Source organism: Apus apus, chromosome 2, assembly GCF_020740795.1.
Source record: "Apus apus isolate bApuApu2 chromosome 2, bApuApu2.pri.cur, whole genome shotgun sequence".
Lineage (NCBI taxonomy): Eukaryota > Metazoa > Chordata > Aves > Apodiformes > Apodidae > Apus > Apus apus.
Window position 1 is genome coordinate 80,119,888 of NC_067283.1, and position 15,967 is coordinate 80,135,854.

Genomic DNA, 15,967 nt, shown 5'->3' on the forward strand with positions numbered 1-15,967 from the left:
GACTTCATGACATGAGAAACCATCCTTGCTCCTTGGTTCTAAACACAATTTGGTTTCTGTAACGCATTTGAGAAGCAAATATGAGCTGGGCTGGAAGAGACGCACACAAGAACTACATCCATCCCATAAACAGAAGACACGAATGAGAAGCAGACAGAAAAACCTAAAACATAGTCTAACAGTTTATTTTAAAAGTTTAATGATTTTTATATATGGGATTCAAGAGAGCATCAGTTAGGTTAACGGTTTCTCAGGACATTCCAGGACATGTTAGGAAGTAAAATGTAAACTACTCTAAAAATAAAACTGTCCTATTGCTTTGAGCAGCAGGAAGATAAAGAGTTGATCAGAGATCCCCAGCGACCAATCAGATGGAAATTAATTACAGTTGTTAGGGGCCTGGTTCATTATCTACTGGGATTAAAAAGTTTCAACCACGTTGTGAACACATCAAAAACCCCCACAAGGATATGCTTCTCTTGTACTCCATTAAACTACTCAGGTGTCTCAGTATTTCCAGGGCTGAACATAATTTTGTGACAAAGCAATTAATCACCTCGTATGCACTGTGCACATCACCACAGTATGCACTATCACCACAGTTAGCACTGTGAGCCACTTGCTCAGTGTCCAAATGTTTTTATTTGGGAAGCTTTAATTTTGTGGTGGTTTGTTTTTGCCAGGGATAAGAAGAGGTAGTCTGCAAGCAACCACTTACCTGAAAAATTTGAACAAGTTAAAACCGTACATTTACTAGGGGCTTTGGGGCTTCCTTTTTACTTTTCTCTGACCGAAGAACAGCAGCAAAGGTTTCTTTCCACTAAGAAATAATCCCTCTAAACTGACACAAAATACGGACACTTTACCAAGAAAATATGTTAAAATATAGAGCTTGTTCCATAATTTCAGCTACAAATTCCTCTCAGACCCATGGCAGGGAGGAAGGACCTCACTCCAGATAAAATATAGTCCTATCAGGAAGAAATTAGTAACTGGCAATACAGTTATCTAAAACTAAATCCAGTCTCAGGAAGACAGAATTCAATACTGAACTAATGCTTTGAAATATATTCAGTCTTGTCTTCAAAAGCCAGGAGGCTTGCACCAAAGAAAGGGATCTTCTACAATTTAGACATGAACATACACGCAGGCAATGCCTAAATTGGCAGGTAATCCAGCTCAATGCAAGCAAGCAAGCAAAAACAAGGCACAAGGCCCATACATCTACATGAGAGCTTCTACTTCAGTCCAACTTCAGTCTGGTTGGTTGGAGGCTGAATGTTTCCCGTCATAAACTCTGGCTCACTTCTTCTCCATGTATGTGTCCATCATTCTCAGAACACCATGTCCATGGCATTTTAAGTGATCTACAGGACAAAGGGAGGTTTGCAAGCATTTTAATTTGCTCCTGTGTGTCCACGAGGAAGTCTGTACCATCTTATGGGCTCCTAGGCAAGACAAAATCCAGTTGTAGGAGGGAAAAACCTCCAGTGACAGCTGGGGCTGATTTTGCCAAGTCATCTCAAGAACCAGGGTCTCTCCCACTCCAAACTCACACCACAGCCTGTTGTCTCTTTTATCTGCCTGTCATAGATTTTCGGAGCTCACCCCGTGTTGACTCTCCAAAATAGGTGGAATGGCGCTTGGTCCCAGGAGCATTTTAGTACATGAGTTCTTGGATGAGGAAAGCTGTCCACTGGCCCCTGCTCCTCTGAGGATCAGATGGGGATAATTGATTCCGCACAAGATTTCCGTCTTCACAAAAACCTTGCCAAGCCTTCTTGAAGGCAGCAAGGTGAAGGCGACACTGCAAAGCTAAACCCCCAAAGAAACGCAGTCACAACAAAATTCTGAAACCCTGCTGCGAGTTTGAAGTTGTTGAGAAACTTCCACAGCACGTTCAGAAGGGCTTTGCTTTCTCTTCTTTCCCTCACTAGTGTGCTGACAGAGCTCATCTGTGTGTCAAGGCCATTGGTCAGAAAGACCCATGTGCTCCCAGCCAGCGAAGAATCTCCTGCAAGCCGGCTTGGAGCCACAAACGCATTCCCTTTTCCAGGATTCAGGCAAAGACTTAGACAAACGAAGCGGCTGCATTGGCAAGCGTTCGCCGTTTATTTATTTTGCGTGTTGGACCGGAACAAAAGCCGTGGGTCAGACATCTTGCTTAACACTTCGTGAAGACCCCTACCTTCCCTGCAGCTCCCCAGGTGCCCCGCCCTGAAGCCCACCCCCCTCCTCTGGCCCCGGCTGTGTGAGAAGGTGGAGGGTCATATAGACGGGGAGAACCCCACTGCACCCAGCACCCCCGGGGGGTACGGGGGCTGTCGTGTCCCGGCCCGGCCGCTGCCCCCCGGCCCCGCCACGGGCGGGGGTGGGATCGCGGCGGCTCCGGCGTCAGGAGGAGCCGCTCGGTGCCGCTCTTTTCCCCCGCCGCCAGCCGGCCGGTCTGCGGGCGTGTGTCAAACCCACGTGCTCCGGCAGCCCACGCCGGGCAGCAGCGCCCCGCGGCCGGCCCCGCACCGCCGCCGGCCCCGCACGGCCCCGCGCCTGGCCCACACGCACCGGCAGCTCCGGCGGCCGCGCCCAGCCCCGCACGCCGGCCTTTGCCGGCCCCGCGGCAGCCGCGGCAGCGGGGAGGAGGAGGAGGAGGAGGGCGACGTTTTCCTGCGCGGCGCCGCGGCCGTCGCCCCGCCGCCGGCGAGCGTCAGGCGGGGGGGAGGCCCCGGCCCGGCCCTTCCCCTGGCCCCCGCGCCCCAAGGATGGCAGCGCTGCCCGCACCAGTGGCTGGCGGCGGGGTCCCTCCTCTTTTTTTTTCCGGCGGCGGCTGCAGCGGCGGCGGCGGCGGCGGATCATTGTTGTGTGGGAGGAGGGCGGCGGGGATGGACTTGATCTCCCGGGTCTCCTGCTAAGGCGGCAGCACAGCGCGCCCAGCCAGAACCCGGCAGGGCCGAGCAGCGCCGGTCAGGAAGGGAGCGGCTCCCCGCCCGCTCTCCCGGCTGCTGTATTTTTAGGGGGCTCTGCTGCTCCTCTCCCTCGCCCTTATCCCCCCCCCACCCCCCGCCGCTCGCACACACGCACAGGGACACGCACGCACCCTCCTCCTCCTCCTCTGCCCTTTCATCCTTCCTCCCGCCGTCCTCCCGCGCCGTCTCCCGCCGCGGCAGATGCGCTGGGGGTCACCGCGCAGCTGGGACTATGGTGAAATTTCCAGCGCTCACTAACTACTGGCCCCTGATCCGGTTCCTGGTCCCTCTCGGCATCACCAACATCGCCATCGACTTCGGGGAGCAGGTAAGTCAGCGCCTGTCCCGACAGCGATCCTCGCCCTCCCGCAGGGCCGTGCCGGCGGGGCTCGGCGCCTCCGCGGGGAAGGGAACGAGAAGCCAGCCGGGTTCTGCGGGGCCGTGCCGTGCCGGGCCGTGCCGGGCCGTGCCGGGCCCCGCCGTCCTCCAGCGGCGTGTCGCGGCGGGCTGGGTCCGCGGCCACGGCGCTGCCTGGGGCGGCCGGTGCCGCCGTGCGTGCCCTGAGCGGGGGCAGCTCCGCACCCCGCCGGGTGCGCGGGGCAAGGGCGGCGGGTGTAGGGTTGCTTGGCTGGTTGTTCTGAGGTTTGTTTTTTGTTTATTATTATTATTATTATTATTATTATTATTATTATTATTATTAGTGTTATTAGTGTTATTAGTGTTATTAGTGTTATTAGTGTTATTAGTGTTATTCATGTATTCTCCTTGTATTTTTAGGATTATATAATCTGGAATTACATAACGCACCGGCCGGGGCCGGTGGTGGTTTGTCCCCCCGCTGACGGGGCCGCTCAGGTGCAGCAGCCCCTAGCGCAGCGCAGCGCAGCCCGGGCAGCCGGCTCGGCCCAGCCCGGGGAGCCGGCTGCTGGAGCGGGGCGCGGGGAGAGGGGAGGCCCAGCCGCCCCCCCCCGGCCCGCACCCCCAGCCCGGCGCGCTGCCGCGGCGGCCCTCCCCGTCCCGCAGCCCTGCCGCCGGCAGCCCCTGCCGCGGCATCCCGGGAGGAGGGCGGCAGGCCGGCGGGGAGCCGCTCCGCATCCCCCGGGTGATGGGGGCGGCTTCCCGGCGGGGCTGCGGGCAGGTGAGCCTGTGGCTGAGCCCCTTCCACCGCGCTGGAGGCCGCAGTGGTGGCCGCAGGGCAGAAGACTGGAAAGTGGGGGCACGGCAGGAGGAGCTGCTGCCCCTGCTCTTCAGCCGTGAACAGAGCTGTCCTCGTCAGCCCTGCTGACATTCCCTAGCGGTGTTGGTGACCTAAGGCTGTCCCCTGTTCTGGGCCATAAGAACATGACCCGGTGTCCCCTGACGCTCCGCCAGTCTCCCTGACACGCAGCCCTCCTGCTTCATCCTCCTAATCCCCAGTTGCTGCGTTTGCACTAAAAACGCGTTTTGTGCTTGACGTACCCACTCCTCCCTTGCATGAGGTTTCCACACAGGGTGCTTCTTTGCCACAGCGCTGCGGTCTGGGAAAATCCCTGCTCTCCTGTTTTGGTATTTGTGACAGGTAAGGCTCCGGTCTTGTGTCAGGCTGCACTGTATGAGGTCTATCTTTATGTTTTTAGTAGAACAGTATACACTAATGCTTATGAGTGTTAAGCTGGATAGCCACAGAAAGTCTTGCATCTCAGATGGCTTTTATCCTTGTCCTAAGTCACTCCGTTTTGCTGAGAAGCTCTTGCTTTCTAAGCAAAATAGGCACTGGTTCCCATGCTCCTTGAGCAGAGGTACCCGAAAATTAGTGGGTATTTTCACCCATTTATAAGGAAGAAAGTGAAAGGAAAAATATTACAGTGGGAAAAAATAGCTAGCATTAATCATGTTTGTCATGGTTCTGTTAATCACATTTGCTTCCTTGTCCTTTAAATTTCAATAAGCTGTGATAATAAAAAAGAATTGCATCCTTGTCTAACAACTGCATGCTTTTCTAGTAAGTCAGTCTTGTATAAATAATACTCTAGGGGGTTAAAGAAGGAAAACTAAAGATAGAAATGACAAGGAAAATGGTGATTTTAATGCTGGTAACTGTGCCACATTAATAACATACAGCAAAAGTTAAATTGCAAGCAGTTCACTCAGTAAACTGAGTATGACAGGTGTGTGTATACGGTTTGCTTCATACAAGGTCAGCTTGATTCAAAATTCCTGGCTACTGATAAAAAAACATCCCCTTGACTTCACTGTGCTCTGGACCAGTATTTAAAAAAATAGAAAAGAGGAAAATACAATTCTGTAAGTGAAGGGACTTTGTTTTGCCAGGTACTAGTGACATGGGAGGGATATTAAACATGAGGATAAAACATGTAAGAAATTACCTAACCAACTTTGACAGCATTAGGACAAATTATGTCAGAAAATGTGTTTTATGTGATAGCCAAGTCATAGGACTGGCCCTCCAGGAGAGCTGGTGTTATACCCTGTCTCAGACACCAGCCTGGGGAGGTGCTTAAATGAAAAGGGAGAAATCTATCGAGCAGGGAGACACCAGCAGAAGCCCCAGCTCAGAAGTGGAAAATGGAAAGATTCTTTTTGTACCAACCTGGTGGGAGACTTACCTGCATTGAAATCAGGAAACTGAGGCAGGGACAAAGTTACTCCAGGGCTGAAGAGATCATCTTACTGACAAAAAGAGAGGGATGTTATTTTCCTGTATACAATACAGGAAGGCGTTTGGGTTGGTTTTTTTTTTTTTTTTTTTTGTATTTGTAGGGCATTAGTGTTGGACTTGTCTTGCTGAAAATATACTGACTTGCTGAGCCAGTAAGCCATCTTTCTGCTCTCCAAAATAGTAATAATTTTAATAACAGGCTGAATGGAAGCAACATAAAAGAATGAGTGTGCCAACAGATAGCTCTGATAAGGCTGCCATACCTCCTGTGAATGTATGCTGCAGATAAAAAAGATTTCTAAGAATGATAAGGGAATTAACATTTGCGTGATGTAATGTTACCCACTCTGGGCAATACTGTAAAAGAGACAGGAGAACTATAGGTCAGAAGTAAGAGATGAATAAAAAATTAGGGATAGGATGGACCTTGCCAGGGAAGGAGAGGACAAATGCTATAAGTCATTTTGATGTGTTGTATTCATACATTGCTCTCCATCAGGAGGAGTGTTTGGAAGCAGAGTGTTCAAAGCAGAGCTTTTTTAACAAAACCTAATACTATTAGGTACCCAAAATTGAAAAGTGAGAAACAAAGATAATCTTTTGGGTTTTTGTTTGGGTTTGTTGTTGTTGTTTAGTTTGTTTTGTTGTTTTGTTTGTTTTGTTTTTACTTGAGAGGCTTTTCTGGGTGTTGCACAGTTTTATTCAACAGCAAACATCACTAGGAAATTGCCAGATCCTTGGTATGCACCTATCTCTAGTTTTCTTAATACTTTAAGGGAAATTTACAGTAAGGCTAGAGAATATTTGCAGTTTATGACTGTCACCCTTGCCCCATGAGATGCTTTGTATGAGGAGTCTCTTTAGTTTGTTGGAAGTAAAAACTGCTGGAGTGATGCTCATAAGAACTAACAAGCCCATCTCCTGCAGTCACTTCCAGAACCACTATAGCCAGTGAAGAGCCTTCTGCTGCCCCTTGGGCCCTAATCCAATAACTCTTTAGGACAAGGCTGTATTACAGAGTTACTCCAGTCTAGTGAGTTAACCTCAAGGGTTCACCTCACAAAATCTTCTTAGACAAATATCCGATTTATTTTTTTCCCTACTAAAGAGGTAGTCCTGATACATAGGTAAGTTACCAGAAGCTTAGAGAAATAAATGACTTTTAATCTGTTTTCATTATTGCCTTCTGTAGCTCATTTCCCTTACAATTGATTTACAGTACTACATAGCATTTATGAAATAAAATACTGTATAGCTTTGTTCTTAGAGTAGGGCCTTCAGGTAAATAGTTCCAAATATTGGGTCTGATCAGTTCCTTCTCCATATAAATAGATATGTGTATGCAGACATGTTTTTTATTTATTTCTTTTTCTCCAGTTATACACACAAACACAACAGAGCATTTTCATCCCAAGAGCTTAACACTTACCACCAGAACAGAATTCTTCCTTTCATTCTGCCAGTGAAAATGTTTGACTTACAATGTCTTATCCCAAGTGCCACAGTAATTAGTGTTTCATTTAGAGCTCAGCTGTTGGAGACCAGAGTTTGCACTAAAAATCCCATCTCCCTTGAAAAATGTTGTTGGATTCACTTGCTTGGAAATAAACTGCCCCAGTGTGATGGAGTGCAGCACAACCTCAAACAGGTCACCCATCCAACTATATCGCTGCTACCCCCTGCAGTCAAAAATCCCTCACCACCCACCCATCCACACGAGTTTTTCTTCTAACACAGTTTCAGAGCTGCTCACATATATTGTGATGGCCTGATTCGTAACGTACGTGTACATTTGCATTAGCATTATTATAAAGGAGGGAGAACTGAGGTGCACATTAGTTCAAGAACTTTCTCTGAAGTGCAGAACCAGCCCTGGACAGCATTAAATACAATTTGTGGACGTGGCTGGTAACTCTGCTGTTCATGCAGTGGCAAAGGCCGGGCAGAGAGCACTATTTTGAACTCAGGGTCTGTCTTCAGTAGTCCTTTAATTATCAACGGGAACAGCAGGAGGATATTTTTTCCTTCCTAGCTGTTATTTAGCCAGAGCCCCTGAATCATTAGTTTCAGTTGCTGTCACTAGTTGTTGGTTGGGCAGTTTTATTTGCCAGCATAACTGTTAGGTATGCAGACATAATGTTGCTCAGCTGCTTGCAGGTCCTTGGAAACTAAAAGTGAGTAAGCAGAGCCCTGCTGCTGCTTTCTCCTGAGGTCACTTGGGTACCCTGGTCTTGCAGAGAAATTGCTGCAAGTCACACGCAGTGTAGTGGTTAGGATCAAACAGCCATAAAGGAAGGGCTAAACATTTTGGATTCCAAATTATTTTGCAGTATTTCTTGAAAAAGAAACCTTTTTCTTACATTTGAATGTTTTTTGTTTTGTTTTGTTTTTCCTCAAGAAAGTGTTGCCAGAAAAGGAGAACAAGTCATGAATAATGTATCAAAAAGAATTAGTGAGCTTATCATCTGCCCATGCCATTTGCAAACTTAGTAGGGGGTTAAACATTTTGATTAATGCTTTATGAAGCTCGTTTTTGGGAAAAGTGTTATTGTCTGGACATTCAGAGCAAGCAATGGGAGAGTTCACATTCCCAGCTGTTCCGTGGGGATTTGGGCCAAGTTGCGTAACCCTCCCGTGGCACAGTTCCCCTGCCTTTGAAGGGTGCCTAGACACCTACCTGTATGTCACAGGAATGCAATGGAAAGTCACGTGTTGGAGGTGCTCCAAGATGAAAGGTGCTGTATGAGTGCAAAGTACTCTTGTTATTGCTGGTGTGAGAGGTCAGGGACTCATTTGAATAATATAGGACTTTAGTACCATGTGAACAAGAAAGCCAACAAGGTCTTATAATAAGTGTAGACCATGACTGTATGTTACTACCTCAACCACATTATTAGTATGTTATGTTGATAGCAGTGCTATTTGTTTTAAGTTAATATGAACTATACAGCATTTTAAGATGAAACAGTGTTGAAGAAGTGAACATCTACAGAGTATCCTATCAACAGATTTTTTTGTTGTTGTTTTGTTTGTTTCAGTGGTAATATTGTGAAGGAATTAATTTCTCCTGCAGAATTCACAAGCCAAATAGTCAGGCAAGCAGGTAGGCAAGACCAGTGAAATGTATTTCACTTCCCTGTTTGGAGTGAGAAGATCCAAATGACACCTTATGCGAAGGATTGAAAACTGAAGCTCACATACCTGAAGTAGTAATTTTCAAGATTTGTGCCTCAGTACTGACTGCAGAGACTTTCTTCTTCTAAGGAACATAGCTTCACTTCCTTTTGCATGCCAGGCCGAGCCCTGCAGCCTTAACTTCTAAATAGTGGCCTTCCAAGCACTACGAGTGTTCAAGCAAGTGCTAAGTGGCCAGTGGACCACACAGACAATTCTTGAGACTGCACAAGTGATTAATTAGGCTTCTATGTCTATGTGAGTTGCAGCAGGTGTTAGATACCAGGCGTTGCATTCACCAGTCATGCAGAGCATTTGCTGGAGTTTCACAGTAAGCAATACCCACTGAGATCTGGGAGGAAGTCAAAAGATCTCATAGAACATTTGCAGATGAAAGCCAGATCTCAGCAATGTGCTAATGTTCTTAAAGACATATTCTCACAGCAGATAAACCAATATATATTTGCATTTTTTACCACCTAAGGTACAAAATAAGCAGGTTATGAAGAGCAGTGGGGCTATCACTGCTGAGCATTTCATATTATAATAGAAGCTATGAAATTGAACCTACAAATGAGGAATCCATCACCTGCATGTTACCATGGTGTAAAATACATCATCTAGAGCTAGGATCTGTGCTATGTCTCATTTGTCAGTACCTTCTTTTTTTTCATCTGACCCTCTCTTTCCTTCACAAACTCCTCCAGTTCCCTGTTTCCCACTCCCATTGCCTCCCACATCCCATGGCTGTGTCAGTACAGCTGTAGGAACTTCTCTGGACTTTCTTATGCTTCACTATTGAGAACTGGCAGGCATTGTACTGGGTGATACCCATTCAGCATGTCTGAAGTAGTTGACCAGCTTTATAACTGCAGAGATGATAGCCTATTTCCAGGAAGGGATGGAAGGAGGGAGGAAGAAACAACCCTGTGCAGCACCAGCCAGCTACTTACTGTTTTCTGAAATAGTTTCATTCATTTCAGAACTGTGAGTTCAGATTATATTTGTCCAGTAGGTTGTTTGAAAATAAAATATATAGGTCTGTGGGGTGGAAACAATTCTCCCTACCAGAAGAACAACTGATGCAGTGGGAGAACAGGTGTATTTATGAGTTTGCCAATCAGTCCTAAGTCGCAGTGTCTAGGGTGGAGGGCTCTCTCTGGAGATACTCCAGTTGTAACATCACTGGATATTCACTGCAAAAGGGTGATATGGTAACCGAATATTTTTGGTGCTTATTTCAGACATAGGGGAAATGGGTTCTCCTCCCAGCCCCAGTGAAAATCTAGTAAGTGAAGACAGCATCAGGAAGGATAAATGAGTATCCCAAGCCTAAACATGAGCTCAAAACTGAAATTTTGAAAGGGGGTTTTAATCACTGTATGCTCCATCATGGAGAGAAACTTTTGGTTTTGTGTTGAACTGACCATTTGATTCACTTCAGTGGTTTTCTTGTTAATTTCTTTTGGTTGCATTTTCACAAAACCAAGAACATTGGTTTCTTTTCGCATTTGATTTGGTCTGAACTGATTTCTTTTTAATCTTCACTTGTTTTGCTGCTGTGTGGAAAACTTACTTGTACACAAAGGCTTATATGACAGGACCGATCTTATGACTGTTTGAAGATGAGTGACTTTTTATATGCAACGAAGGCGTATATGCAAGGCTCCAACTCTGAAAGTGCAGATTGTAGCTATTAATTGTCCTCCTGTCTTGATCCTAGACAAGACATTGTGTGTATCTCTTTGTGTGGATATTTCCAGTTCTAAAATAGTGATGCATTTCATAAGGCAGTTACAAAGGTTATGCCTGCATGTTTGTAAAACATGGATGTAAGTTGCTGTATAAATAGAAAATTTAAATATATCTGCCAGCTCATGCAGAAACCTCCGTGCATAGAACTGAGCAATTCCAAACAGATTTTGCTTTGTAGCTACTTTCAGAAATCTGTGATGGTTTTAAATAACGTATATATTCCTGTTGAGCTCAATTCCAATTTAAATGGCATATCAGCACGTGTTTCTTAAAAAAACTTATGGAAAATTTATAGTCACTTTAGATTTTAACAAACTTTCTGATGTAGTATAGAATAGAAGTGCCTGCATAAAACATTAGCTAAGAATAATTCCAGGTGTAAACACATATTGCTTCCAAAGAGTCCTGAAGTGTAGCATTGTTATTTGCAAAACCACAGTTGATTTTCATACCCTTTTCAAGAGCATTTTAGAAAAGGACACGGGAGAAATACTGGAGAGTTAAGAGCAGCTTGTTACAAAGTAAGTGCTACAATGGCATGAATACTCAATGGCACTTGAGTATTTTCCCCAAGACGATGCAAAAAGTTCACTGTGTCTGATGTGGCAGGAGTGTTACTGTTGGAGAAAGGGTGGTCACTGTTGCCCAGCATGCCCAGTTTGCTTTACTGATGTAGTGGTTCAGCAAGAGTTCAGCTTTTAGTGTGGGAAGTGAATAAACTGCAACTTATTTTCAAGTTATTTGCTTCATGTAGCTTTTTTTGCCTTGCTGTTGGATTGCTAAAGTGATTGTTTCCATTTTCAGAGCCCAGAAAATTTGCCAGTGGAGAAGAAGGTGCAAATAAACCTCATGTCTGAACAAGCTGGGAAGCATAATTGTGTTTACAGTTTGTTTTTTTTTTTTTCAGTTACCTTTATCTGACCCTGTGTGAATATTTCTTAAGGTACAGGGTTCTGTGGGGCTAAAAGCTCACAGCACCAAGGCACATGCTAGTATGTTTGCTGACAAATACATCTAATATATGTGAAAGACTTTTGGCAAGGAGGCAGTCTGTCTCCTTGGCTTCTTACCTGCGCATTGTTCTTAAATTAGTGAATGAAGTCAGATGCAGGTCATACTTGAGCTTTTGTGTGCTGGCCTTAGATTTTTGTGGCTGCATGTCCTTGATCTATTCAGGCCAATGAAGGTGTTGATGCATGCCAGCTGGGCCTGTTGCTCTTCCTTCATTCAGCCAGAAGGTCAGCGTGTGTAGGTATAAGGGGTGCAAGCCTACTGCCCCCCTGTTCTTGCCCCTGTTGGGTTTTCTTTGTTGTTTTTTTGGGCTGGGGGGCTTCTTTTTTAAAATTTATTTTCCTAGACTCCTTTTCACATTTGCTTCCTAGTCACACCACATTTTTTTGTGCTGTGTGTTGGTGGCCAGTATCTTATTCACATAACCTCTGTCAGTGAGTGGCAGCTGCTGTTCCTGCAGCTGTGGCTGGCTAAGGTGAGGTAGCTGGGATCCACCTCCAGCAGCTCCTTCCTCATTGCAAAGACTTGCCTTGCCACAGCATACCAACATGCTCCAGGAACTTGGCAGCCTTTCATCTCAGATCTGCCCTCCTGCTGATGAAAGCCAGGCTCTTGCACAAGTCCATCGTTACCATTTCCTCTGTCAGCATCTTGCCAATTTAAAAGCATTTAGCCCATTTGAGAAGAAAACAAGTAGTTAGCAGCATCACCGGCCAAGAAGACACTTCCCATTTTTGGTTCTGGTGAGGGGGGAAAAAATGTCAGTTACATAAGTGGAAAAATTATAGAAGTGAAGTGTTTATAGCTTGGTCAAAAAAGGGGACTTGATAACTGCCTGCAGTTACGTGAGTTGTGGTGTGGTCATGAAGAAGAGAAAAAGGGGGTTAGCTAGGTCACTGCCATGGAGAAGAACGTGGCCAGGAGCAAGGAGAGAGAGTGGGGCAGCTAAACACAATTTAAACTGAAAAGATTTTCAGATTATTTTTCAAGTGAAAGCAGGAATCATTCCCTCTCACACATTATTTCCTTCTAACGTGTTGGCATGAAGAGTGCTGTGCTTTAGACAGTGTTAGGTGGTGGCATTTTATGTAAGCTCCAATTCAGTGAGTCACTGAAAGCAAAGGGTGTTGTGATCAATATAAAGTGCTGTACATGGTGGGTCAAACCTAAAACTACATCACCTGCTGAGGGAGACAAGCAGCTTGCGAACTATGTACTCCTCAATGACAGTCCAATCGAGAAGGGTAATGAATGCAGTTATGAGCTGTTACCATAGTCTCTCCCTGTTAAATTGTACATATTAATGTAAAATATACAACACCTGCAACTCAGAGGTGCAGAATTTCTAGTATTAAACAGTTGTCTTACAGCCCTCTGTTTTTCACGTGATGCTTCCCTGGTGCAGTGTACAGAGAGCACTTGCTAGGGAGAGAAGCCAGAGTTGCCTAGCTAAGAAAAGTATTGACTCTGAAACCAGGGTCTCCTGAGCTGAGGAGGAAAAACCCAAATTATTTGAGCTTATCAAAATACAAGGACCTTTCCAGGGTGAGTGTTGAGATGTCCCTGACATGGCTGTAAGGGAGATCTTATCTCTGCTTTTATACTGGAGGCTTGCTGAGTTTTTAAAAGGGCTTAAAGACAGCTGCCATGAGATGAGACTCAGCAAGCACAGGGGACGTTTCAGGTCCTGCAATGCCATGAAGTGGACCCCGAGCCCTGCACCCTTACTGTCTTTCCAGTTTACTTCTGCAGATCCTGTGTTGTACTTGGTTGTCCTATGTAGTTCCAAAGTGGTTTGGTTATGCAGACATCCACGTGGCTCTGTCACCAGGCTGGAGCCTGCAGTGCAGCTCCTCACCCTAATTGCTACCAGGCAGCTCATCCATTTTGCCCTCATCCTGTTGTAACTTACTCCATCAGCCCATCCCACTTCCTCCCCCACTGTGCCATTCTGGAGGTGACTTTGAATGCTAGGATTATTTGCAATCCCCTGAGACCAAGAGGTCAACTAGGGAGATGAATTCAAACTGGCCACCAACTCTGCTTGGCAGTATTGAGCATACCAGGTGATGTACTTCAAAGGGCAGCTGGTTTTCCCCATTTCCCAAAGGCAATAGGGAAAAAATCTTCCAGTCTGAGTATTTGGATCATCCCATGCATTAAATTTTAATTTTTGCTCTCTTTTGCTCATAGTTTTTTGAAGCCCATCAAAATAACCACAGTTGTCCTTGGTTTTCTAGACACAGGGACATCTCTGGTTATTTTTTTCTGCCTTACAGTAGCACAAAACATCTGGTAATGTGGGGCTCCAAATTTAGTATGACTGCAGTGTCAGCTTCCCCTGCATTTATACTGGGGCTTAATGATTTCACAATCTTCAGCATTTGATTCAGAAGAAAAAGGAAGTCCAAATAACAAAACATTTTTCAGATCTTTAAGGCACCAAAGGAAATAATCTGCAAGAAGCTTTCTGTTTGCCACAGGTAAATACAATTTTCAAGTACTTCTCTAATACAAAACATGTAGACATCCACATACACATGTATGTAGTGTGTTGTGAGCAGGAGACTGCCTTTATAGGAGGATTATACACTGAGTGGTGCTAAAGTACTCTCTTGATTACTTACTGGCTTACATGCAAGGCAAAATGGTTAAGGAAATAAGGGCAAGAACTGTGGATGGGTCTACTCAGGTGATTGCACAAGCACCTGGTGTGTCCCTTGTAGTTTGAGCTGCCTCTGGTTACATGCTAGTATGGTGGTTGCAAGTGCAAATGCTGCATTATCTCTGAATCAGTGATTTTGCATGTGGATTTCATATTTTCAAAATGTAACCTTGAGTGCACTCTGATCACTGCACTACTGTTCTTTATGTACTTGTGGGCACTCACTTTGCTTCAGAGCTTTTTATTTCAAAGCATGAAAGCATGACGACCTTTCAGCATTCACCGTCTTATTCTTACATGAGCTTTCTGAGATGGCAGTCAACGGTCTACTGGTTAGGACATGCTCCAGCATTGTAATAGTCTTGGGAAGAGCTTTCTTCTTCAGCAATGCCTTCTGCATCTAATATACAAGTGATTTGGTTTTTTTTCCTGCTAATACATTGCAGAGGCCAGAGTTTCTCTCTTTAATAAATTTATGAGAAGTCGCAGCAGGTAGCCTGCTTGACATTTGCTTATTGTAGGCTTGACCTGTTGGTGAGCTTTGAATCCCTGACCGGAAAAGGCCTGTATAGTTGTGGGCTAGCTTTTCCAATTCACAGCATGCCTTTTTTGTCAGCTGCAAGTTCCTACCACATTGTGGGTGGTTGCATCACTAAGGAGAAAATAGCTAGCAAAGGCACAATCGCTGCCTCGGGACTTTGTCAAGGAAACCTCATGTTAAGTTGCATATTTGTGACTTGAGGTCCAAGGATTTGGTTGCGCTTGCAATAATCTGCAGATGTGGAGCTTGTTGTGTTCCGTGTGCATCCACTGATTTGAAAGAGGAAATGAGTAGTAAGAGAGAGAGGTTTAGGTCAAGGGGGAAGCTTCCTACAAGGAAGAAGCCTGACAGTGTAGGCTTTGGAAGTACCAGCACATCCCAGAAGTCCCAGTGTCTGGCAGTTGCCTGTCTCAGGTCATGAAGTCTTTTCACTGCATTGAAAAGGATGAGATGCTTACAGACAAAGCAGCTGCAGGGTCGTAATTTCATCACTGATATCTTGCTGAATAATGAACTAGATATTTTTTCCTCCCTCCTCCCTCTGGAAGTCTAAACTAGACAAAGGAGTCATGCCAGTGTAAATTTAGCTTAATGAGAAGGCAATCAGTTTCTCTTATGACCAGCACTGAGAAGAATGTTAAAACAATACTCATCCAGCTGGTGAGAAAGGATAACTTACTGTAGAAATAAATGGAGGAAAAGACATGACTCACTAACATCCTTGACCTTTTTTCAAGAGCAGATAAGAATCATAGTGGCACCTGAAACCATAAATACGAATACAGTAGTTTCTAGATGAGCTTGCCTTGTGTCCTGAGAACTCCAAGTACGGAGTGCTCTGGCAAGAAACAAGCAAACTGGGCTGACAGGGAAGTGGTTATGTCTTCAGCTGGAGGAAGAAAGGATACTTTATTTATGTATTTTTTACTCTTAACACGCTTATAGCATTAGGGATCCTAAGCACTCTTTCTCTTTCCTGTTGACACAGTGTGTAGGGGTGAGGGATGCACAGACAGCTTGGAATGGTTACAAAAAAAGGATTAGTAGCTGTTTTTCAAGAGGTTATTATTGCAGCTTCTGGGAGTTGGTTTCAGGGGCAACTACAAGCATGAGCCTCTCTTATTTGCTCTCCATAAGGAATAGTGCCTCTACAGTCTCATGACATTTAGCTTCAAATACCTCTATGCTTCTCTTCTTTC

General features: G+C 45.5%; 1 protein-coding gene across 2 annotated transcripts in view; it reads left to right on the forward strand.

Annotated features, from left to right (window-relative positions):
* The first annotated feature begins 2,646 nt into the window (after positions 1-2,646).
* ANKH (ANKH inorganic pyrophosphate transport regulator) overlaps positions 2,647-15,967 on the forward strand; it is a 109,230-nt gene continuing 95,909 nt past the window's right edge. Inside the window, exon 1 of one of the 2 annotated variants that reach the window (XM_051609503.1) lies at positions 2,647-3,291. In XM_051609503.1, coding sequence (XP_051465463.1) covers positions 3,196-3,291 — 96 coding nt within the window. In that variant the 5' untranslated portion in view covers positions 2,647-3,195. Of the gene's footprint in view, positions 3,292-4,340; positions 4,522-15,967 lie in introns of those variants that run through there. The other variant, XM_051609504.1, reaches the window with a different exon arrangement.